The sequence below is a fragment of the Embiotoca jacksoni genome, unplaced genomic scaffold (assembly GCF_022577435.1).
Source record: "Embiotoca jacksoni isolate LCO1_2020_lvr unplaced genomic scaffold, fEmbJac1.0.p SCAF_6, whole genome shotgun sequence".
Taxonomy (NCBI): Eukaryota; Metazoa; Chordata; class Actinopteri; family Embiotocidae; genus Embiotoca; species Embiotoca jacksoni.
The window spans coordinates 17,578,546-17,604,437 of NW_027185414.1; the positions used below are offsets into that span (position 1 = coordinate 17,578,546).

At 40.3% G+C, this 25,892-nt stretch overlaps 1 protein-coding gene across 1 annotated transcript in view; it reads left to right on the plus strand.

Moving 5' to 3' along the window:
* Positions 1 to 592: 592 nt before the first annotated feature.
* mybpc3 (myosin binding protein C3) overlaps positions 593 to 25,892 on the plus strand; it is a 32,979-nt gene continuing 7,679 nt past the window's right edge. Inside the window, exons 1-21 of the mRNA XM_069174373.1 lie at positions 593 to 669; positions 7,094 to 7,225; positions 7,904 to 7,981; positions 8,271 to 8,419; positions 8,796 to 8,913; positions 9,020 to 9,068; positions 11,944 to 12,003; positions 12,938 to 12,961; positions 13,342 to 13,505; positions 13,595 to 13,727; positions 13,868 to 13,870; positions 14,115 to 14,239; positions 14,643 to 14,748; positions 15,664 to 15,830; positions 17,488 to 17,653; positions 17,732 to 17,838; positions 17,958 to 17,987; positions 18,080 to 18,219; positions 20,771 to 20,930; positions 21,132 to 21,236; positions 21,354 to 21,542. Of these exons, the coding sequence (XP_069030474.1) occupies positions 645 to 669; positions 7,094 to 7,225; positions 7,904 to 7,981; positions 8,271 to 8,419; positions 8,796 to 8,913; positions 9,020 to 9,068; positions 11,944 to 12,003; positions 12,938 to 12,961; positions 13,342 to 13,505; positions 13,595 to 13,727; positions 13,868 to 13,870; positions 14,115 to 14,239; positions 14,643 to 14,748; positions 15,664 to 15,830; positions 17,488 to 17,653; positions 17,732 to 17,838; positions 17,958 to 17,987; positions 18,080 to 18,219; positions 20,771 to 20,930; positions 21,132 to 21,236; positions 21,354 to 21,542 (2,230 nt within the window). The 5' untranslated portion in view covers positions 593 to 644. The remainder of the gene's footprint in view (positions 670 to 7,093; positions 7,226 to 7,903; positions 7,982 to 8,270; positions 8,420 to 8,795; positions 8,914 to 9,019; positions 9,069 to 11,943; positions 12,004 to 12,937; positions 12,962 to 13,341; positions 13,506 to 13,594; positions 13,728 to 13,867; positions 13,871 to 14,114; positions 14,240 to 14,642; positions 14,749 to 15,663; positions 15,831 to 17,487; positions 17,654 to 17,731; positions 17,839 to 17,957; positions 17,988 to 18,079; positions 18,220 to 20,770; positions 20,931 to 21,131; positions 21,237 to 21,353; positions 21,543 to 25,892) is intronic.

A 25,892-nucleotide genomic window follows, 5' to 3' on the forward strand; every position in this document is an offset into this window, starting at 1 on the left:
TCCTTGAATACAATATAATACAACAGAACTCAACAAGAATCAGATAAAAGAATATAAAAGCGCTGCATTACATTAGATTGTAGTATTTTGTTTCTGTCCGCTTCATACTTTCTAGACAGACCAAATGGAGAGAGCAGGATTTATTTAAGCCCTCGTCCACAGAGGGGAAAACACCTTCATCTCTGCCAGTCCCCAGTGTTCATTCTTATGCTCTCAGAGTGACAGGGTGCAGCACAGATGTGGGGAGAGCCAAGAGACTTTTTTTCCCGGGGGATTCAAAGTTCTAAATTTAGCCGCTGCCTTGCATCTCTTCCCCTCCCTCTCAAGGCCTGTCATTCAGCCGAGGTGCTGGAGGAAAGGATGGTTGAAATATAGCCCGAAGTGGGACGTGACTGGGGGTGGGATGGGGGCTGGGCTACTGCTGCGATGGGATGAGCTTTGATGGGGGAGTACGAGTGGGTGGTTGTTGTTTTTTTGGACAATGTGTGAGGCCTGAAAATAAATTGCAGGAGAGGTGGGATGGTTCGTGAAAGAAGGGGAGGCAGCGTGGAAACAGGACCACTATTAAAGGCAGAGGGTCGAGATAGACAGCAGACTGTTCAGGAACACTGAGTCACGCTGTTGAGGGCAGGAGATCATTCAGGATGCCAGAGCCTGTCAAAAAAACAGGTAAGTGTCTTCATTCAGCTGATTTAGTCTCACTGCTCTCCTTCGCACACCAAAACCGAACAACTCGCAGTGAACTGTCGAAAACGCTTTTTCCTGTCGTCAGACCATGTGCCTCTTATCAGCTGGTCATCCATCAAAAAAATGTCAGTATTGTGAACTTTGAGATAAAATTATTATTGACAACAAATTACAATACGCGTGATAAAACCCTCTACTGAGTTTGTCCCCGCCCCTCTTAAACAACTGTAAACCACAACCAAACTGCTCACTTCAGACCTGTCAATTGTTTTCATGATAAACAGTGAGATACTGTTTGACCGCACTATAACGTGATAATTACATTTTACAAACATGGGAATGTGTATATTGGTTTTTTTTTCAATTAACTGTTATTCAATTAACCACAATGTTCTTTGTGTCACACTATTTGTCAATTGGTAACAAGTACAAGCTCATTTTGTGGTTAAAAAAAAAAAAAAAAAAAAAAAATATATATATATATATATATATATATATATATATATATATATATATATGGCCAATAACTTAAACATATGGGTTTATTATTTGTAGACAAAATATCTATAAAATAGAGGGACATTTCTTTTTTTTTTACAAAAATGTATTTATCAATAGTAACTACAGAATGTATGGAGACCATAATGAAGCTGGGTGGTGGGTAAAATGTCCAGTGTCTTGCTGCCTTGTCCTGATAATGCAGGTACATTAACATCTACAGGAAACCTCCAGCACCTCCAATTTAAATATACTCCATGGCTTGATAAGGTGCTACAAGTTGCTTGGTAATGTGATTTACCAACACTCAGCCAGGATCCATAATCAGAGCATACCACGTATCAATTATCTGTCCTCAGCTCAAAGTGTTTCCAGGGTGTGACAGTTACTTTGAACACTTTGGTTCTTGTCAGGGACTCAGTCCCCGTGACGTGGTCCAGGTGGAAACATCGTCTGATGTGAAATCGACACGGTCACATTTCCCGCATCACTGCATTCACAAAATGATCCACTGATCCCAAAATGCTTGACGGGATTCCAGCTTGACAAATGACTTTCCACAGTTTTCTGTCGCACTCGAGTGGGAATGAGTATCTGTTTGTAGAGTGAGAAGTCCAACATATCACATATCAGATGACACAGTGAAGCCCGGATGGCCAGCTTGTGTGTGTTAAGACCTTTAGTGTCAAGGATTTGTAGAGAACAATAACAGCAATGATCACCTTGAACCTGGAGCTTTCCTAACAGTCATCGTCAATATCCAGCAATCAATTAGATGCTTTTCACTTTGGATTTATTTTCCTTTGGCTACAGTTTATAAAAACTATTGAAACTCTGAATGAAAAAACAGAAAAGGGAACCTACAGTACACTTGGTATACACTGGAAAAGAAAGAACATTTCAAATTAACCAATAAATTATTTGATAGAAAAGTGTTGCAAAAACTAATCAGGTGTTGCGAAGACGTTTTCTTTGGCCTTTGCTCTACATTTATGGAAGCTATCAATGCTGACCAACCCCAAACCACTTGTTGTTCCTAAACAAAATAGAGTATAGTACAGTATAGTTATTAAATATCAATATTAAAAGCTGAACAATCTACTTGATTTGTTAAAATAATCCAATTTGGCTTCAGCAATGAGACACTGATTAACAAACCTCCGATAAACGTGTTGACAATCAGCTTGTAAGAAATTTTATGTACAACATTTTCTTTGTCATTAATTTTCCCACAACCAATTGTTCAGGCATTTTCTATTTTAAAGTGTTGTATGAAACTTAATCCTAACCTTAGATTCAACTTTTAGCAACACAAATCAACCAACGACAGAGTTAATGACAGTATACCAGCCAGATATTTGATGACAATAAACCATAAACAAAAGTTAACAGTTAATTCTGTCTTCTTGACAATCAGCTAAAACGATGCAACATATTTTATAATACAATTTGGACAGTTAACAATAAAGTATTAATACTTGGGTGAAATTAAATTTGCTATCAGTTAGCACAAGGTTTCTCTATTTTTATGTTCCCTACAATTATGATGGAGATTTTAAAACGGACAGAAGTCCATTTAACTTGAGATGGTTGTAGTCAGATGAAGGTGTGAGAGGTAAAGCATCAGGAAGGACTGACATGACAAGAAGAGCTCATCATTCTTCCTCTGCCTCCAGTCATAAAAATAGCATCAAGCTAATCCCTCGCCTATGATACCTGTGGGCTTGTTGCTGCTGGAGCCTGCCAGCTTCATTTATAAATCCAGTACATATGCATCCTATATTTAAACTCATACTTGCACGGTCATCCGGCAACACATGGAGTTTTTTTTAGTTTTGTGTGGTTTTGTAATGCAGTGTTAAATTGCTCAGAACTCAAACCTGGAAATAGCATGCATCTGAATTATAGCTACACACTGTTTACTTCATGATTCCTAACACATGGTGTTACTGTTCAACACGACTTCTGCCAGCGCCGTCAGTCACACTCTATTTTTAGGCTCCTTTTACACATGACAAGTGCTCGAAAAAGATATTGATGAGAACATTTTATATATTTTCAAACAAAAAGGCCAGCGGCGCTGTAAGGATTATATTCTATAGTTCACCCAGCGGTTAACGTCTAGGTTCACTGGTCGACATGCGCCACAGCTTCACCATCACCTTTGCCACCAGTGCTGAACAATCAGGGACTATTGTATGATTTCAGGACAGTTTATTTATCCCAACAACAGATTTAGCTCTATGTCAGATTAAAACTACATGTCACCCCCTGACCAATGTGATAGCTGTACATTCCACCTTCCCACCATGTTCACTTATGGTTTGCAGCCACAGCCTATTTTATGACTGTTCTCTTAATTTGCCTTTATTGAAGGTTCCAAAACTGCATGTTTCATAAAAAAAAAAAAAAACGAATATAATTTCTACCCATCATTACAAAATGCTGGGAAAATGCAAGTAGAGGAGCCCATAAGCACCGCGGCCAGACACGATTATGTTACTTGAGTAGAACACGAGAGATTGATTCACGTTCTTTTGCACCAAAGTTACCGACACATCACCACCATAAAACTCTGATTAGCCTGAATTGTAACGTTAATGAGTGGGTGCAATCAAGAAATACGACTCTGCTGTTGTCACAATTTTAACTTTCAGATCAGATGTTTGTGCCACTGGCGTTTTACACAAAATTACTATTAATAGTTTTCCAGATCAATGGTGTTTATTGATTTATTTCCTCCCTGCAGATCAGTACGCAATGACTGTTACAGAGGTTCAAAATGTTTCAGATGTTTCTGTGTTCATCTTTTGTTTGGCTTTGGACCTGATTAAGAAGACAGGATGAACAACATTTTCTTAAGAACTAGTGGAATTAACTCTTTAGTTCATTTACTCAAGTACTGCACAGTTTTATGGTACTTAGTTTACTTCTTAAAGTTCTCTTGTTAAAAACATACTTTTACTTCAAAGCATTTTTCTGACAGCTGCAATTACTGAACAGAATAATATTGTACATGTATGTAAAACATATGATCACCTTATCTGGTATAATGAACTGTTGTAGATTAAACTTCTTGGTAATACTATCTATAAATTACCTAAAATGAGTTACCCTGTTACCAGCGCTACATCATATGTTTATATATTGACATATCAGTTATAATAATCCACTAATATAATATATACAATTGAAAAACATCATGAAAGGGGCCAGTCAGCACAATGAGTATGTACACCTTTGATACTTACAGGAAAGTACATATAGTTTATAATATATCTGAATTACTGAAGTAAAATTTTGAATGCAGGACTTTTAAAGGTCTACAAGGACACCAGTATTGAGTTGACAGTCTTACAACACTTTAGAATAAGTCATGACTGATATAAATTGATGTTTATGTTATAAACCCGGCAGGTTTTTCAGTCATTTTAACTTATCTTTTGAATGAGGCTATCATGCAGGTCATGTTAATTACTCTTTCATAATTATTCTAATGAAGCTCAAATTGTACACCAAAACTGCATGAATGTGACTTAAACCAGAGCCAGATGTTTGTGTTTTGACAGATTCTGTGTGGAAGTGCAAAAAGGCCAATTCATTGGTTTTCAGTTAGCCCCACCCAGTGTGCTGCAGACTGTACAACACTGTACCCTTTCAGCACCAGCAGCTACAGCGAGCTGATCAACCCTCTTCTTTTACTAAAATATTCATGGACCTCCAAACACCATCTTTCTCTCTCTCTCTTCAACACTTCAGTTTTTTACAGTATGCGTTTTTCCTTTCTTCAGGTATGAAATTTGCTTTTGAACGGATGAAAAGTTCCAAGATAAGATCAGTCACACAACAGTATTTTGGGTCTGTTAGCACATTAATGTTGATCTGTTTTCTGTTTTTCTCAAAGTTGGCTACAATTCTCATCAATGAACACTCAGAGAGAAAATTATAGTATCTGTGTTTTATCCCAGAGCTGATTTTATTCCCCTCTAACAGCAAACTTGTTTTAAAACAAGACACTTCAAAGGGCTTGCTTCTATTTTGAACCCACCCTCTTCAGTTTCAGCATTTGCCAAGAAACCAAAGACTCAAGAGGCAGAGGAGGAGTCCTCTGTGGTCTTTGAAGCAGAGACCGAGAAGCCTGACACTAAAGTCAAATGGCAGTGCAACTCAAAGGACATTGCCAGTGGCGACAAATACGTTATCACAGCCGACGGAAACAAGCACTCCCTCACCATAAAAGCTATTACGAAGGAAGATGCCAATGTCTATGCAGTGATTGCCGGGGGTTCAAAGGTCAAGTTTGAGCTGAAGGTCGTATCAAAGCCAGGTGGGAGACTTTGATGCTACAGCTGTGCATTTGAAGTCTCTGCTCGTTCACCTACAGGCTGTGTAGTCGTCACCGGGCACAAAGCAAAATGGAGCACTCAAAGCACCAAACCACTGAGGCAGTAAATACTTGATGTACTGCATGCACTTTATGGTTCTGCACATGAACTCACACCCTGCACCCTCTGACAGCTGCCCACAGCCAAATATCTGTAATCTATCTTTGAGAAATCTTGCCTTTTAAAGGAGTTAGTGCGACACTTTGGGAAATGTTTTATTTGTTGTCCTGATGAGAGTTAAATAAGAATACTGCTAAAGCTGTAAAATAAGGCTGTAGTCACCAGACAGTTAGTTAGCTTTGCGTAGCACAAAGACTAGAAATGGTGGGAAATAGCTAGCCTAGCTGTGCCCAAAGTTTAGAAAAAATCTGAGCAGTAGTGAGCTCTTCTGAAGCTGAAATGATGTCCTGCCATTACTGTGAGGTTGCTAGGCAACCGGAAATCACAATAATGAATGACAAAAGAATAATCCTGCACGCAACAAAGCTGAATACTGTCACCACTTGTCTGTACATCCATGTGGCCCCAAAAAGCATAGACCTCCATTAAAAAAAGAGACATCTGTAAAACTGAGGACACTGTGGACATGATATGTGGAACTTCAAACAAAGTCAATCATTACTCTTTATAATATACATTTTTAAAGTATTCATCTTTATAAAACTTCCCCAGAGGCGAGAGAAGCTATTTCTATGAGGATGATGTCATCCCAAGTCTAAAGGCTGGAGGGAGAATCACTAACGTCCAGCACAGTAGGGCGCTCAACTTAGAAGCAAACTCAACAAAAGGTTTTGGTTAAGCGCTTTATAAGCAACATTAGAATAATTTAAGTTCTTTGTCATTCGTGAAAAAGCTTATTTCCCAAAAAGTCCAACTACCCCTTTAAGGCTGTGAACACGCTCCGTCACTGGTTTAATCACAATGCTTTTGTCCAGCGTCTCACTATATCTACTGAGCACTGTCATGTCCACTGTAATGTGCACCAAGTGAGTCACAGAGCAACATGTCTGCTATTAGTCTCTCAGTGTGACCCGCTGAGGTTGTTTTATGGGATCTGATAAGGTGTAAGCAAATCTACAAGAAAGGCAGCAGACCAATGTGCTCAGTGTGCTACAAGTGACCGCCTGTGGCTCGTGTCATCGCCACCCTTACTCCGTCTGCACGGCGACCTCCACCCTCACACCAGCACATTATTTCCTCATGAGTAACCACCACTTGACTGCTGCTAAGGATAGGCATGAGAGACCGCTGATAACACGTGGAAAAGTCAGTCAGCCATTCAAAAGAGATAAGACAGAAGAAATATTTCACCAGAGAATGTTTTCATTCTGATGAAACGGTGTTTAAAAGCCTGTCAAATGGATGAAATGGTTCAAATAGATTTGTCTTAATACACAAAATATCCATGTGTACAAATATGAATTAAATAAGGCAGATTAAACAGGTTGCAGTGTATGTACCCAAAATGTCATCATATTCTACTTCTCTGTGCCTTATTATCTGTGTTGATGGTAACACACCAGCTCCAGCTGCAGCCCCTGCAGACGTACCCGCAGAGTCCGGTGTTAAACCAGAAGAGGCCCCCGCTCCACCTGCAGCAGCACCCACCCAAGGAGGAACCTCCACCCCAGCACAGGATGCTCCTCCAGCAGAGGGTGAGTTCCTCTGTGCCAGCGTCCACTCATTCAGTCACTTATTTACTCCTCTGTTCAGTCATTCATGTTCATCATACTACCTCTTCCATCAGCATCCTTGAAACAGCAGAAAACATCCCAGTCTGATATTCCAGTACACGTTTACGCACAAGAAGTTGAACATAAATAACACGTATGGAAAAGCCTCGCATGTTTAATTAGTTGAGCTTCTCACACGCTATGTTTTGATATTAAAATGGGAGGTCTTAGATCCCGTCAGTCCGTGTTACACATGTCAATGTTTATTTTCATTACTGAGAACCAAAATATTGGTGCTGAAATGTTCCACATCATATTCATTTATATTTTATATTACATGTACTTTACACTCGAGCCCCTCCCACTTTGGTATGACCGACTTGACAAAACTGGAAACGGCTGACTGAATTTTCATCTTTTAAATTTCATTTCATTGACTGTAGGGCTTCAATAGTTCTAAATCAATTTCAGCATTTGAGGCAAGATATATTTTCAAAATATTTGCATGCTGTACTGTGTTCCCAAAGTGTCTTAAAAGACAGAAACTTTAATGGCATATGTCTGAAACTGTATCAGTCCTAAACTCATGATATGCTGGATTCAACACATTTTAATTTCCTGGTGCTGTGGCATTTTGGCTTTGACCCTGCTGGATCTCAGATGCACAAGCTCCCGACACGAGACAGGCCCTGACCGGACTCTTCACAGAGAAACCTCAGAGTGGAGAAGTCACTGTCGGTGAGTGGCTTCACAAGGATTAGTTGTGGGCATCACACTTGTGCTCTTAACACAGTTAGTTTATATATTTTCAGCCAGACAGAAAAGATACTAGGAAATGTGAAAAGAAGTGATGGATATATTAAAACTGCCATTTGTAGAAAAGAAATATACACAGCATGAGAGTGAATGTATAAAACCACTAAATATGATGAATATTTATAGAATTTCATTACAAAATGAAAAAAAAGGTAAAAGGTTAGAGGTGTATTAGATCTGAGAATCCAATGCAAACAATTTTTCTGTGCAGGTGAAAACATCGTCTTTGTGGCGAAAGTGAATGCTGAGTCGTTGTTGAAGAAACCCACCATTAAATGGTTCAAAGGGAAATGGATGGACCTCGCCAGCAAGTCTGGAAAACACCTGCAGCTAAAGGAGACGTATGACCGCAACAACAAGGTAAACTAACGCTAAAGACACGAAAATAAGAACTGGAGAAGAATCCTGTCTTTTTTATTTTCCAAGATTTTAATGTTAGTAAAAACATTACACCTTTTGTTTTTAAGAGCACAAAAAAAACAAGTGCCTATTGTCACATATTTGTCATCAACTGTACCATGCAACATTTAAAATCTGAGGAACAATGTCCTGACGAAGACACATCAAACCAATCAAAATCCTTTAAGAAATTCAGAACAAAAACAAAAGCAAGCAGAAAAAGTCAGTCATCATGATTCAAAAGCTGACTAATACTGTTATAAATATAAGGCACAAAGCTTTTGGGCTGTGTTGTAACATCATGTCACTGAACGTCTCCTCCTGCGCGTGTTTGTAGTCCTACACATTTGAGATGCAGATTATTGCTGCCAAGCCGAACTTTGCCGGAGCTTACAGATGCGAGGTTGCATCCAGGGACAAGTTTGACAGCTGCAATTTTGAGCTGAGTGTACACGGTGAGTGGGCTTTTCTTTGTTGCTTGTAATATGGTCACATGAGTCACTGTTCTGACTGCTCTGCATCACAATGACTGACAATTTTGGATCCTGCTCTGCCTTTCAGAGGCTCGTGCTCCTGAGGGATTGGACATACGTGCAGCTTTCAGGCGCACGTAAGTTTTACAAGAGTTTATTGCTTTAGAGTAATGGTTTACATTAAAACTGAATATTCTCAATTTCCATTCCCAGTTTAAGGGAAAATGTGGACCCTGTCATTTTGGGTCGAAGTGACAAATGGAGACAACAATTTTTGAAATGGGTTGTAACTACATTCTTTTTAAAGGTGTCTCCTTGCTCAGGAAGATTTAATGCAATGTAGGTTAGCAGCAATGATTTTGCTTTGAATAGATTTAAAAAAATCAAAACTAAAATGTATAAATTTATATGAATAGGATAGAAAAATAATCAATTTCTGCCTGATTGTTTTACTTTATGAACCAGTCATTTTTGTTACCACTTCTCATGATTTCAAATTAATCTGAAATGAAGTTTCTTTTTACAAGATTCATAATGGGATGTAATGTGACACGAGTTAAAAAAACAAAAAAAAAAACAATGAAATGTGCTCAGTAGGAAGCATTTATTAAACTGGAGCATGAATCAGTCTGTTACAGTTCAAGTGTCTTTAAATCATATTTCATGCAACACCCTGGTCTCTTTACTTTGTATTTTGGTGGCCTATGTAAAAACACATGTAGAATACAGATTCATTCTTAAAGAAATCTATGGTCATTTTGAGGCTGAAAAGATGAAGCCGAATTAATAAGTCAAATTACCACTTTAGTGCCATAAACACACTACAATAACCTCTGAAGAGGATTTTCTAGCATAAATTTGTGTATATGGTTGATATCAAAGTTGATCAGGAGCAAAACTCTCGCCATTAGTTTGCTGCCAGACTTACTTAACACCAGGTCAGCTGAGTTAATAAGGATAAGTGAGAATACAGAGAGTTGCTAATGAACTACAGTGGATTATTACCATGTGATATGTGACAAATAACTGTGGAAATGCTAACCTATCAGGAGTGAATGCGGTCAGAAGAGAAGTGGACCAGGATCAAGGTAGTAAAGGGGTTTGTTGCAACAAACGGAGGCTCCAATTTAAAATCTGAGGAGTCTGATTGTTAAAGAACAGAGAAACCAGGACCAGGATCAGAGACTCGTTCTCTCTTCTGCGGCCTGTTTCTTCTCTGCCTTCGAGTCCAACAGAACCCGTGTTGTGGATGGGGCAGCCTCCAATGTGCACATTTTTGAGAGAATGACCACAGAAGGAAGACCATGAGAGAGCTTTGAATAAATATCCAGAATGTAATCACAGCGATTGTATTAACCTGTTACAGTCCATATGTAGAGATTTGGACTCTTAAACTGTTAAGTAACGTGCACTTGTTGCATCTGTCAGCTCTCTCTGATCTCCTCCTGGGTCTCAAATCAAAACAGCAGAGCCAGCTGCACAAACCGGCATTGTGAGCTTTGACGGTGGTTTGATCGTGCTGAAAGTGCAGGATGTGCTAAGACACACAGGCTTTTCAGTAGCCCAGCTCTTCCACAGACTGTTGCTGCACAGAGGAAGTTGTGCAGCTATGCTGTGTTGTAACTTCACCACATAAACCAGAGAATCACCTTCTAATCCTGTTGTTGGATCAGAGGCAGGAGACGGGCACACAGTCAGATCTATGTCCTTGTCTTTATCTTTCATCCCACTGATTAGCGACAAGCAGACTACTGTACAGTGACTGCGTGTTTTCTTTAACCTTGAGTGCTTTGTATTGTTCTTGCTTGGTTGACTGCTGCTGCTCATGACTTAAAGGAATAGTTCTGGATTCATGGGAAATGCTTTTTTTTCATGGAAACTTAATTTCCAAGAACTAAGAAGAATGCTAACACGCTTATGTCTGTGCTTTAAGTTTGAAGCCAGAGGCAGGAGGTGATTAGTTTAATCTAAGAGGACTGAAGCAGGAGGAAACAGATAGCCTGGCTCTCTGGAGCATCCTTGGTTTTGTTCTTGCATGTCATACATCTCTCTCCCTTTCTATTTGTTTCCCATCTGCCTCTACAGCTGTGGCTGACAGTCATAATGCAACTCACTTTCATGTCAATATGCAAATGAACACAATACATCACGTAAATAAACAAGTAAATAAATGCGTAAATACGTATAGAAAGGCGAGGAGAGAGGAGTAAAAATGAGACATCCTCGCTAACTCATGCCTCATTTTATCACACCTTCTATTAGATGTGTTTCATATTTCTAAATGTCTGAACACTTTTTCTTTGTACGGCGCAGCCTACCCCTTCAGGTGTGACCTGATCATGTCGGTTCAAGGTCAGATTATTTAGTTAAATCCGGCAGGTTTGAGAGGGTCAGTCTAAATGAACTGAGCTGCTGATGTCATCGTCTACCGTGATAGTTCACAGTTGATATTTTCATCTGCCAGTTTGGTAGCTATCGCCCAACTCTATTTTAAAGTAATCGCTTTGATTTTTTAAACTAAGATTAACTTGTGAGATTTTACAGAGTATAAAACAAACAATGGTGCTGAAGAGTAGGGACATCCCAGCTTTAAAAACTGGTCAATTGCATTGCTAATGCACCTCCTCATCTGGTTTCAAAGGCAACAGACAGACATTAGAGAGGTACAAATAAATAAGTGTGTTTCCCAAAATGATGACTATTTCTTTAAACATGGCAACACATGTCTCTCCAGCAACACATCTGCCTGCACATTCACTTCTTTTATCTTTCAATCCACTCATTTCCTTTCAGTTTTACAGATCTCTTCTGTGTTGTGCCATTCAGTATCCTTCTGCACTTGCATATTGGAGTGAACAGGAAGTGGTTAATCTTGTGTAAAGATCTGGTAACATGGATTTGTTTTATTTAAAACAAACCATGTCTGTGTAACATTAACATGTTTCTTCTCTGTGGAGAAAAGAGGAGAAAAAGTCAACCTACTGTGCTGTTGGTGTTTTCTGATCTCTGCAGTAGCACAGATGGAAAAGAAGATTCAGGAGAGCTTGACTTCAGTGCCCTGTTAAAGAAGAGGTAAGCAATTACAAATAATAAGCACAATAATTACAGCCATTAGTTGACTTTCTGGATAAGTGAACAATTTCTTATCACTTTTTATAATCCAAACATGTTCCACTTCCATTCTTTCTGGGTATCCTGTAATCTTCAGAGAGTAAGCTGCTTCTGCATTTGTGAACCAAAAGTTTGAATGATCACCTAATAACATTGATCTGCAAGCAAATGAGCCTGAACATGAACTCACAATGTACAGGGATAAGTTAGGGTGACGTCATGGGTCAGTTATTACAGTAACTATTAGTAACTTCAGTCAGGATTAAAACCTCTTTATTTCTCTGCTATGGAGAGTACATTGTATTAACATTATAAAATATACACATGCGGCAATTAAAGTTCTGAAACTCTTGTCACCCTATTTTATCTCACTAATATCACAACACTGACTCTAATAAAGAGTCCGAAAGTCGTCTCACATTACATCTACATCTCACACCGACATTAAGTCCAACGATACTTCTTTAACATCCGCCAGGTCTGTAGTTTGTTACATAATTTGTATAGCGACGGAGATTCCTGTTCTCCAAGATTTGACCTGATGAGCCCTCATTGCATCATTTACACAAGTCCTCTTTCCAACACATCAAAGACCCTCTCTGTCTGTGACACGCCATGAACAGACACTTCTTCTCCCCGGTGCACAAGATAATTGGATTGGATGATAAAAATCCAAACACAGCATGTTGTTAGCATATGATTCATGTTTGACTGACATTGTTATTTAGGCTTAATGTGTGCAGGCTTGCTTGAGTGCAGTTTAACAGCCGTTATCATATTTAATTTGTTTTAAAAGCATTTTTCTAATATACTGATCGTTGTTGCTTTTGAAATGCTGTGTTTTAACTTGTCTAGTTTGTTTTGCATCATTTGCCTTCAACCTTTGAATGAGCAGCAGTTTCTTAAAATCCTCAAATCGGTAAGAAACTGCTGACAAACTCTAAGTGTCGAAATGAAACTTTTTGTTGATTTGTTTCACAACAATGAGCAATTATTTTTTCAACGATTAAACATTTTCTAATATATAGAATAAATGTTACAATAGGAATTACTTAACCACAAAGTATGTGCACAGTCAAAATTAGTATGTAACTTCATTAATCATTAACAGTGAATTGATTGTGAATAAAATAAGTAATAGTGAGTTTACTGTGATGTGATAGGTAATCTATGTATGTTACTCTACCTCTATTATAACCTGCTTCTTTTAGTCTAATATTGATCATTTAATTTCATATTGTGCGCTCTGTGACTGGTTTGAACTTCTGTGTCTGGCTGTCTGGTTTGTTTGTGTGTTAGAGCTGTGCAGATGAGCACAGAGCCTGACGTGGACATTTGGGATATTCTCAGCCGTTCTCCTGCTACTGAATATGAAAAGATTGCTTTTCAGTATGGTATTACCGACTTGAGAGGCATGCTCAAGAGACTGAAGAAGATGAAGAAGGAAGAGAAGAAGAGTGAAGGTCGGTGTGCTGAGTTTGTAACAGACAAAATGCAAACGAAGGCTAAACAATGGTTAATTAAAATATTCTATTAATGCCCTGAAACTCAGCTTTCCTCAAGAAGTTGGATCCTGCCTACCAAGTACCAAAGGGACAGAAAATAAAACTGGCAGTTGAGGTTGCCAACGCAGACGTTGAGGTGAAGTGGCTGAAAAATGGACAACAAATTCAACCAACTGGAAGGTTTGAACTTCCCTCGACCCCATAAAACATGCTGTACCTGAACGCACCAATTCTCATGACGTTACTAAATGCTTTTTATTTCTCTCTCTCCTGCCGCTCTGTGACCAAATCCTTACCTTATCTATTCATTACATCACCAGCAAGTAAGTGTTAGAAGTAAAAAACTAAAAAAAACATTTCCTTTGTTTATTGATATTTAAAATCCCATCAACCTGTTGCCAACCTGCCTACATCATCTGAAAAACTGTATAGTGTATCTGTAAAAAGTACTTGTTTCTCACAAACGCCTCATTGTTATAGTAGATTATGCTTTTGTAAAAAAATAAAAAATAAAAAATAAAAAAATTAAATGTGATGTGTATTAAAAACATCCTGTTCTTTGTCAAGGTACATATTTGAGAGTGTTGGCAACATGCGCTACCTCACCATCAACCACTGCTCCTTGGCAGATGATGCAGCATACTGCTGCATGGTGGGAGAGGAGAAATGCACCACTGAGCTCTTTGTTAAAGGTATTAGAAGTTGCAGTGTGTGGGATTTAGAGACATCTGGCGGCGAGATTGCAGATTGCAACCAGCTGAGCACCCATCGCCTCGCAGTCTCCTTTAAAGCATAGGAGAATCTACCGTGGCTGTGAAACTCAGAAGGTTGGCGGGCTCTGTGGTAGAGGATCTGCTCCCACTGTACATAAAGAGTCTGAGAAATTAAAACGTTTCTTAGCTTTAGGTGATTATACACTGCTGAAAACACGATTCTGAATATTATATCCCATTTCTGCCAATAAATGCTCCTAAATCCGGCACACTGAACCTTTAAGGCTTAGAGGAAATTTACAACACAACATATCTAGAATCATTTGGCATAATTAAATACTTCTTGTTCTAATTATGTGTCATTCGTCTCTGTTTTCTGCAGAGCCCCCTGTTGTGATTGTGAAAAATCTGGAGGATCATATGGTCATGAAGGGTGAGCGGGTGGAGCTGGAGTGTGAAGTCTCAGAGGAAGGAGCCAGTGTTAAATGGTTAGATATTCTTCTTCACACTCACAACTAAGCTGTCAGTAGTTGAAATTTGATGCCCTTGGATCATAAATCCTAAAAGTATGCCAGGATTGGATAAAGAAGCTGGCAAGTTTCCAACTCTCATTTAATCGAATCTAATCAAGCTCAGTTCAGTTTCATTTTTAATTTTTTGTCACTCCTTAACAGTTGCTCAGACGCAGCAGATGGCATTTGAGGTTGGTATGTCGGCAGACCTCTGAGCACTCAGTGACGGAGTGAAATATTGTTACAAGTTGTAAATTATCACCTCAGTGAAAAGGTCACATCAGCACTTTAGTGTTTCCCACGTGACCTTTATGTGAAGGAGAAAGTTGCTGCAAATGCAAACTGGGCTATTATTTGAGCCCAGAATAATTTTATGTAACAAAGGTCAAAGATCAATACGTGTCAGAAAAAAAAAAATCGAATGACGAAACGGAGATAAATTTGACACGGCAAAGAAAAGAGGTGTCACGAGCTACGGTTTAATCAACAAAACTGAATGCTCAGTATCAGTAAACCTAATGGCCTGAGCATTGATGTTTGTTTTTGAAGCAGTATATGCTGATCTTAAAGGTTAACTAGGTGATTCAACTTCAGCTGAATCTTGCATCCTTCATTCAACAAACGAAGCCAGCTTTGTTATGATTGCGTGACTTCAGTGTTGATTTCCCCTCATAAAAAACAAGTGGTCACATCCTGTATGGGCGGCTGATCATTACAAAGTGACATGTGTTTGAAAGCTCCAAAAGTCCTTTGAGTGTTTGTGATATTTGCTGCATCGTCACACAAACGTTAACCAGCTCCTGAAGTCCCACTCTTTAAGTTTAACTACGAGATTGTTAGTCATTAATATGGATCGCATTCATTTTGGCTGCCGTGTTAATTTCTGTGCAGGGAGAAAGACGGCGTGGAACTGACAAGAGACGAGTCGTTCAAGTACCGCTTCAAGAAAGACGGCTGCAAGCACGTGCTGATCATCAACGAGGCTATGAAAGAGGACTGCGGCCACTACAAGGTTAAAACGAACGGCGGCGAGTCTGTGGCTGAACTCCTGGTGCAGGGTGAGTGTCGGTCACGCAACGGTCATACAATGTGAGCCTCTTTTGTCGGTGATGAATTCTCCAAGTACACATTATTCTCATTCCCTACCAATGGCTGTGCGGCCTTGCCACTCTTGGCACGCTGTCTATCTTTGGGATATGGTCCACATCCGTCTGCCAAGGTTGCCGCAGCGACGCGAGTCCACATGCCAGCTAAAGTTAGAAGACGTACAGTGTGTTTCACCTGAAGGGCACAGGTCTGCGCAAACGGCCAGATTTCTGTCTCTGACTTCTGTGTTGATTTACTGTCTTGTTGTCACGCTGTCTTTCTGCAAAAATGCTGCTGCAGCCAAATGTATAACCGAAAGTAAAATCAAGTCTCAGATTTCAATACCACACATTAACGCTCCACTTTTAGAATACTTCAACTTCATCGTTCATTTACTTCAAAAATATTTTATATTTTAGAAGCAAATTTTAGAGTAGAAAGTAAAGTCTATTTTTTTAAATAAAGAGTGAGTTGTATGTTTTATTACTAGATGGTAGGTTGTCCTCTAGTATCCAGTCACAACAGCCTGGTGACGCTGATGACAGATCTGCGCTGGGCCCAACAGAGTGTTGTGAGTTCATTTTTCCAGAGACATTAGTCCCAGGTTTTGTTGAGTATATTTAAGACATTGTATATTTTGCAGGTGAAGATTTATGGTGGAAATACTTAGAAATCTTAATTTCAATACACAGGTGATCTAAACATGATGGATGGGGACGGTTCAAACTCACCCGTACACGGACGTAGGCAAAATATAAACGCTAGCTAGTTTCACCCAGTAACAATTCATCTTAAAACATTAGCTCACATAGAAGAAATACGTTATGAACCAAATAAGGAAGCCAGTGTTTGGTTATAGTTTGACCTTTTGTTTTCTTGCAGCTACGACTTAGTCCTGGCCCTGTACTGAATATATATATAAATATATATATATATATATACTGACATTTGCATATATATTCATACAGTGTGTGTGATCTTTGTGCGTGTGTGTTCCAGGGGTTGTTGTGTGTAGATTTAAACCCGATCATTGCTCCTGCTCTCAGCCCTGTAAAGTTTATCTGGCCTGTTAATCGAACTCCAAGCCTGCCAAGAATTACCAGCTGCCATTGCGCAGAAGGGATTAACACCTCAGTCCACAGCAGAACTCCCATTATAATGCCATTCCCGCCGCATTCGGCCTCCCTGACAGTGAGCTGACGTGAAACTCCTGTAACCTTTACAAGGAGTGCGATATGACTTATCTCGCCGAGATAACAATTTCTTTGGAATAACTTTAATAACTCCCATGTACATTATTTCTCGTGATATACAGTAATAACCTGAAGCTTCTGCATCTGGTCTTCATATCCTCCCACTTTATTTTCTGCCATAAATCCAATTAACTATTCCCCTTGTGTCTGTTGCTAAGATACAACACACAAAGGAACGGCTCACGCTCGAACGTTATTACCATATTATCCACACATACAATAGCTGCATCTCATTTTTATATATTATCCTCACATATCATCATCTCAGTGCATTGTATTCTGTAGTCTCGTGAAGTAGCGCCTTCTCTGAAATCTGAAGGCCTCTACAGTTTTCACTGTCTGCACTCTGAGCTTGAGTTTTTGTCTGACTGTGTAGAGAAAGAACTGGAGGTCTACCAGAGCATTGCAGACCTCACAGTGAAAGCCAAGGATCAGGCTGTTTTCAAGTGTGAGGTGTCGGACGAGACGGTGAAGGGAACCTGGTACAAGAACGGTGTAGAAGTGAAGCCCGACGCCAGAGTGAATATCACACATATTGGAAGGTGAGGACACTTTCACACATGCGTTGAATATGCCGCATCTATCCAATGATATCACAAACTAAGTCTGTAAACATGTAGGATCCACAAACTGACCATTGATGAGGTCAAACCAGAGGACGAGGGAGACTACACGTTTGTGCCGGACGGCTACGCTTTCAACCTCTCTGCTAAACTCAATTTCCTAGGTAATATTGCTGCTTTTAATTTGACACTTCAAAACTAACATCATCTGAGTCTCACAAGCTCAACGTGTACGGAAACAACGTCTAACTCTTTTTTTTATTATTATTTCTGGCTTTCCTAGAGGTGAAGATTGACTATGTGCCACGCCAAGGTACAGTACACAACCACACACTGACTCACTGACAGACTACCAGCTACAATGTAGAAGTCCCTTCATTTGAACCATTTGCATTACCTTCTAAGATCCTCCAAAGATCCACCTGGACTGTATGGGTCGCACTGCCGAATCAACCATCGTGGTGGTGGCGGGCAACAAGCTGCGCCTGGATGTCCCCATCACTGGAGATCCTGCTCCCACGGTGATCTGGACCAAAGGAGAGAAGGTAAAACAGACATGAAGCCCTGTGGTATTAATCAGCTGACACAAGCCGTCTGTGCAGAGACTGGTAGGTAAGTTCTGAAAACTTAAACTTGTTGAGAAAGCAACACTTCATTATCAGGATGAAAGCCTAACTAATGCTGAAATCTAAAATTCAGACAATGCTGGCATATTTAAATTATACAGAGAACAGTTCTGTGGAGATACATCTTTATAAACTAACCATTTTGATGCTGGAAATAACTATCACGTGGCCCAGGGATGCTATGACTCATTGATGTCATGCAAACTAATGCATTCCTCCCTGCTTTGGCTGGGATACCTTCACCAAACCGAAGAAGCACAGTGCTACTAACAGCTTCGAGCAACGATGCCAACCGGCTTCCTGGTGTTTGACTTGAGGAGAAAGAGAGGTTACATGCGCTCTCTGTTCTCCTCGGCTTTTACTGCTTTGCTCTGCTCAAATGTAGGCTAGTTCTGTAAAACCTGATGGAGAAGAGCAAGGAGGGCGCTTCACCTCTTGGACCATGAAGGATGGCGAAGTAAGTGTGAACACATGTTTAGTTCATCCCTCGGTGTACAGTATGTTCCAGCTTCATGTGTACCTTTAGACCAGTGCTTCTCAACTGGTCCAACCCCTGATTTTTCCTTGGTCATTAAGTTGCGACCCAAATATTGGGCGACTCAAATCTATTTCCCAAAAAATGTCTTCATCCATGGTGAAAAACATGAAATAAACAAAAAAAAGTACAACTTGGAATAAAAACCCAATGAAGTAAAAAGGCATATTTTCCTTGAACTACAAGTATTTATACTTTTCAAAAACATTTGGACTGATGATGCTCATCAAGTTTCTAGAATCTTAATTGAACTGTGTGAAATATAAAATAAAAAGGCAGACTGATAATGAATTAAACACAAAGGCAGACTACATAATAAAAAGGAAGACTTCTCGTGCTAACCCTCAATGAGATCTAAGCACTGATGTGACAATGTTAGTTTTGGTTAATAAAAGTGAAGCAGCAGAAATTCTGTAGACTTCAAAATAAAAGTTTGACTTTTTCCCCCCTGAACTGTATTGATGCACCCGTCCTAGGCCCACTCAACCACTGCTTTCGATAATATTCTTGAAACTAAAGATGACAGTCGGCTCACGTGTAGTGTGTACAAGTGTAGCCAGCGGAGAGGTGCCATGTAAACCTGCGATTGTGTTACCGCTTGAGTTTTGAAAAGATATAATGACATCAAAACCCATCAAAAAAAAAAAAAAAAAAAGAAGCAAATGGAGCTCTGAGGACTGTAAAGAAAATCAGTCCAATACAGGAAAAGCACCTTCTCCAGCAGCTATCACTGTACATGTGTGTTTGCTTTTCATGTGTCACTTTACACACTAAACACAGGATAGAAACTGCATGCAGTATCCATCCCATGTCAATAAGGTAAGAGCGTGTTCTGAATCCTCCTTCAACAGAACCAGGTGAGAGGAGACTGAGCAGTAAGTATGTTTTCTATGGCAACATGAGAAAGTTAAATGATCCTTGAATTACTTAACTTAAATACATGATTATATCATCAAATAAAGCCATGTGAGAAATAGTGTGCTAAACTTCATTTACATTTTGGGATGCTGTAATCAGACAGACAAGCGCCGTATCTGCTTGGCTTAGCGTCCATAAAGAAAAATGAAAAGTTTCATGAATTAACGGCCTCTTTTCTACAGTGTGAAAAAGTCCAATCTTTTCACGCTGTGAAAGTCACAGCTGGAGCTGCAGAGTCTCGGGTTTATTTTGATAAGTTACTGTAAACCAGATCAATATATGGGATACACTGATTCAAGTGAGTTTACTTATATGGCAACTTTAAAAACAACACATGTTGTGCTATGATACAAAATAAATAAATAAATTCAAGCTACATTAGGGACTGGAAATATTCAATAAAAAAAATTCTGCATGATATTTGCTGGGATCTGTTCAAAAATTATTGGAAGCTCCATCCAGAACGTTTAGACAGTCAGAATAATCCTGGCATGTTTGTGCTGTTTGTTCCGTAGCGTCTGATCTCACAGCACCACACCTGCTTTACTGGAGCCTGGTCGTAACGTCTTCTCCTCCTATTGTTGTTTAAGGACAGTTACTAAACAGCTTTAAGGTGCATTATCGCCGCTTTACTTACTACCAGGCGCCAGGGAAATAAGACCAAAAATTATAGTCACATTAATTATTTGTTTTTATTATTTCCTCACGACTGCGCGAAAAAAATGACCCATAGCTAATATGGATACAACGGCACTTATGAACAACTCATGAAACGTCCAACACCGGCCCTGGATTTGCAGATGGACGTCTTGAGTTGTGTGTTCAAATCGTCATGTGTTGTTTGCTTTGAAAGGCATGATTTGCTCAAATCAAGAAACTTTTTTTTATGAAAAATGACGTTTGTCTCCAGAAGTGGAATGAGGTCTACTGTACCAGCATCTTTATCAAGTTAGAGACTTCCTAAAAGATTCTTGCCTCAGTCAGTGTAGTGAGTGTGCTCTGGTTCTCCCTGTGCAGGTCGTCACAGAGGGAGACGGTCGGATCCATGTGGAGACCACCAAAGGCCACTGTGTCTTCACTTTAGAAGGAGCTGACAGGCAGGACGAGGGAATCTACTCTGTCGTGGTTCGAAACCCTGCTGGGGAAGACACCGCCGACATCAATGTGAAAGTTGTCGGTGAGACAAAGCTCCCCCATTAATTTTAATGAGAGCAGTCCGTTTATATTATAATCGGCGTGTAGACATCAGCCCAACCGCTGCCAACGACCACATACATACAAAGCAGCAATCAAAGTCAAATCTCTTCATGTCATCTTCAGTATTTCATGTCCAACTGATTGTGTTACTGCCACCCTCCCACCCCCCACCTCCCTCCAGATGTTCCTGATCCTCCCCAGGCTCCCACAGTCCTCAGCGTGGGAGAGGATTCCTGTGTTGTTCAGTGGGATCCCCCTCTGTTTGACGGTGGACAGCCAATCATTGGTAAAAAAAAACATGTTAAAATGCTTGATTTCTTTACATTATTAGCTCATTCCTGAGGTACCCTCCTTGTTGGGATAAGCCAAGTTAAACAAAATGTACGACTGTTTTAATTCTTAGGTTACGTGCTGGAGAGAAAGAAGCTGAAGAGCTACAGGTGGATGAGACTGAACTTTGACCCCTACCCTGAAACAACCTACGAAGCCAAGCGGATGATCGAAGGTGTGGCGTACGAGATGCGAGTTTATGCCGTCAACGCCATCGGCATGTCTCGTCATAGTCCTGCCTCACAGCCTTTCGTGCCAGTCGGTGAGTCTTAGCCGACAAGCTTTCACTGGCCCTGATCTAACACTCAACACTAAGTCTAAGACTCTTCATACGTTTGTTTCATCACATCTACAGTGAAAGGAGCTGTTTATTGTTGAAGGATCACCCATTTACAATTACACTAAACAAACAAAAATGACAGATTTCCCTACGATGTGTCATGAAGAGGTTGCCCAGCCTGCAGTGATCGAGGTGATGCAGTTGGCATGTCTGACTGTTGATGGCTGCTTTAGTCAGTCTAAGGTTTCACTCAGGTCCCGGGGGCCAAGCCAACTCGTGGTCATGACATCACGGGGTCGTGTTCGCTGTGTGTTTGTAGTAATTCAAGTCTGTGGATTTGTGTGTGTAACAAAAATATTGGCAGCACATTCGTGAGTAACATCAATCATGAGGGTGCTCGTGTGTGTGTGTGTGTGAGGATTTATCACTGTGGAATGCAAACATTGTGTGCTAGAAGATGGAGAGCTACGACACCAGTAACAGAAAGGGTTAACTTACACGTCAAAGAGGAGAGACTTCAGCAGGGTTGGTGAGTTGATCCTCAACTCCTCCGGCTTGCATGGCATGTGTCCACTTCTATAATATTTCTACAGGATGGGCATTTCAAACAAACAAAAAGGATCAAGATCAATACAGCAGAACCACATATATCATTTTCATTCAATGCATTCGTCTTTGTTGTTTAAAACCTGATGCCTTCATTCCCCAAAGTGCATCTTGAGTCCTCACATTACAGTGCACGTTTGTCACTCACACGCCCGGCTAAAAACAGACAAGTGCATACTGGAAAAATCATGTAGGACCACAGTGTCCAGATAAAGATACATGTTGTAAAAATGTACATCGGCTGTACATGTTTTCTAACATAAATTATTCTGGCCCTTACATAATAAGTTATATACTTTGATTAACATACAATATTTGTCTGTGAAATGAATAAGATTACACACACACACACACACACACACACACACACATACAACACAGATGCTGGGCACCGCCTCACAGGAAAGCCAGATTTACTCAATAAATGTTGATAAAACAGCGATGACCAAATATGTTATTTACTTTGGCAGCAAGCATAAACAAAATACACACAAACATGATGCAACAGCAGCTCTGCACTGGATGGAAGTTATCATAGAAAACATACACCAACGTCCAATCAGGGCCACGATACAATTATATTGTATTTATGTTATTTTTTTATGCCTTTTAAACCTGAAAGAACGACGATAAACCATTTTCTGTGACTGTCACGGGGGACCGAGGACCTTGGGGGGGGGAAACAGCAGCTCAACTTTGTGTGTCCAATGGAAGTGGTACAAGAAACTGTGAAAGCTGGACCGTAAAGAGTAATTCAAGCTGCAGCTCAGCGCTGCATCCAGGTATTTATCTGCCTTCCCGACCTGCTGCTGCTTGGATGCCACTAGTTTCATATTATACCAGCCAAGCTACAGCCTCGGTGATGTCGGCCAAGGGTCTCCGACTGTTAAATATCCTTGTATGTCTCGTGTATTGAATTACTTATCGGGGCGGTGGGTTTTGTCATGTCCACTGCTGGTTATGATTTCAGCGGCTGATTCTGGTCCGCTATGTTTTGGGCTTTTGATAGTTCATGAAGAAATTTGAAATAAGCTTCCGCTTCGCAATTTTCTTGCCGTTGCGTCTGTTTGCGGTTACATACGGTAATCTTTGACCCCCCCACCCCCACCCCCCACCCCCCGTCTGACCTGAAACGTCATTTCCAGCTGAAAGTTTAGAGCCTACGATGAATTAATAATCAGTCAGTGAACTTAAAATGTCATTATAGTATGGAAATAATAAACAAAAATGAAATAAGACTTTAATTTATTAATTAATTTTTCCAAAATGTATAGTTGTGTATGTGCAGATTCTCTTCCCTCTGCCAGGGAGGGCTGAAACACCCTATTTCCCACGACCTTGCAAATATCATCAAAATACATTTTGATTTATTCTACATCTGGTTTGTTGTTTTGGGACTTTCAGCTGAATCTGACCACTCACACAGTCCTGATGAAGCACTTTAACTGCTTTTTGAGTGTGGAAGACTCAATAATGTAACCTCAAATGATGTGTAAACTGTAACTGTTTTTATTTTGTCAAATTTAAAAAAGAAACACTTAAGATCCAAACTCAATGAGGTTTTTGTCCACTAGTGATCACTCACTCGGCTGTACTGTACTTAAGGAGCTGGCTTTTTTGTTCATGATGGTGTTTTGTAGATGCCGGCTATAAATCTTTACTGACTGTACGTCAAAGTAGAAGACACGAGTAAATCTGGACGCATGTGTCATTGTGAGACTGAACATAGAAACATGAAGGGACAACAGGGAGCTTGTAGCAGAGCTTGGATTTCATTTTGCTCCTGTAATTGTGTAAGCATTACAAACAGACCTGGAGGTCTAGAACAAGGCTTGTAGTTAGATGTTCTCTCTGTGGTTGTATCCTATAATTCAGGGGCTCAGGTTTGCATTGTCTCTTATTGTGCCACTAATTTTTTTTAACTACCATCTCATCATCCATTTGTTGATTTAAGAGGGAACATCATTGTATCCAGATGGCCAATGGCTTGTAAGACAGCTGATTAGGAAACTATCCGTGGCATCCTTCTCTATAAATAATGACCTGGAAGCCCTCAACTCTACTGGGACCACCTGCTTAACACAGAGGGGTTCATCGCTACTGTGGAGGGTGCTGCAGGAGAAGCATTGTTGCTACTGCTGCAAAGATAGTTGGATGAGAACAGGTGACTTTCAGTGAGTGAGTGAGAGAGCGAGAGCATAGGAGACACTTGGAGACAGAGACGGACACGTACAAGCAACGCTTACAATCAGCAGCGGGACAGATACAAACTGAGGAATAATGACAAAACCTAAGCTTCCAAAGACAGCTGAGAAGAAGCCAGTGGAGGAAAAAAAAACTGTGGAGGCACCAGCAGAGTCTGAAGCCAGCAAGGTTGAGACGGATGCACCTCCAGCTCCGGATGTAGAACAGGAACCAGAGGCCAGTAGTGAGCCCCCTGCAGCGACCCCTGGAGAGACAGCAGCCCCCAGTGGAGAAGAGGCTGCTCCAGCTCAGAGCGAGACACCGGCAGCAGAAGGTGGTCCTTCAGCAGGGGAGGAAGCTGCACCGCCGGCAGAAAATGGTCCACCTGCAGAGGAGGGAACGGCACCCCCCTCAGAAGAGACCCCTGTGGAGCCCGATCCTGCTGCTGAGCCAGCGCCACAACCTGTTTCCAGTAGGCATTATTTATTTTGAGACGTAGGATTACAAAAATGAATGAAACTTAATGATGTTCATATGTGTATAGAAATTGTTTGCAAAGCGCCTCAATTTTCAGTGTTAAACACGGTTTGTCAATTAAGGTGTTGATGGTGCAGGTGTGCCACAGTCTCTATTTCGCTGTCCAAAAACACCTGAACTCATTCTTGTTCTCAGCACCTTTAGTCCAGACTACCTTGAGCTACTCGGTAAACAGTCTCCGGTGTGGTGACTTTCAACCCACACGGAAACCCTTGACCTTTGATATGTTCTCCCATCATTTGCTTGCACTGAACACTGTGACAGAGAGCCCTGGCCTTTGTGATGACAGGTCCACAACTAAAATGTGACATCTTTCAGCCTGTCTACATGTTGTCAACAAGTTGTTTGCAATCAACATAAAATATAAGGCTGACAAAATTTTATAACAGAGGGATGGTAAGATTGGAGAATTCTTCACTTGTACGCTGCTCTCTGTGACGACACAGAATTTTTTTTTTTGCTTTGCTGCACTAAGAGCAAAAGTGGGATCCAGACTTGTATTTGTTACCAGATAATCATATTTCCAGCATTAGTAGATCACTGTATATTTGGATTGTCCTGGCAGTGAATTTCGGATTAAATCACTGTAGTTGCAGTTGCGGCCCTGTTTATACATGTTTGGTCTTTAATTATTTAGAGCCAAGCTGCAATGATTAAAAACAAAATGTGTGTTTACCTGCTGCTGGATTTCACTGCTCCAGATGTGCATTGACTTTTGCCTCAAAATGAGAAGTCGTGTGAGTGGTTGCTCTCTTAGATCTTCTGTTTGATGGGTAGAAACAGTCCAATTTAAAAGTTTTGTGCCACTAAATCAGTCTCTTCTCTGTCTCTGCAACTACAACAAGGCCTTTTTATTCTCAAATTTGTGGTAATATGGATTTTCTTTTGGCTCTTCTGCCATGAGACCATTGCCAGGGATGAACCAATGTACCAAAGCCTTTTAAATGCAAAGTGAAATCATGTCATTTTATCCTCACGGGACACAAAGTACAGCGGGCACTTAGA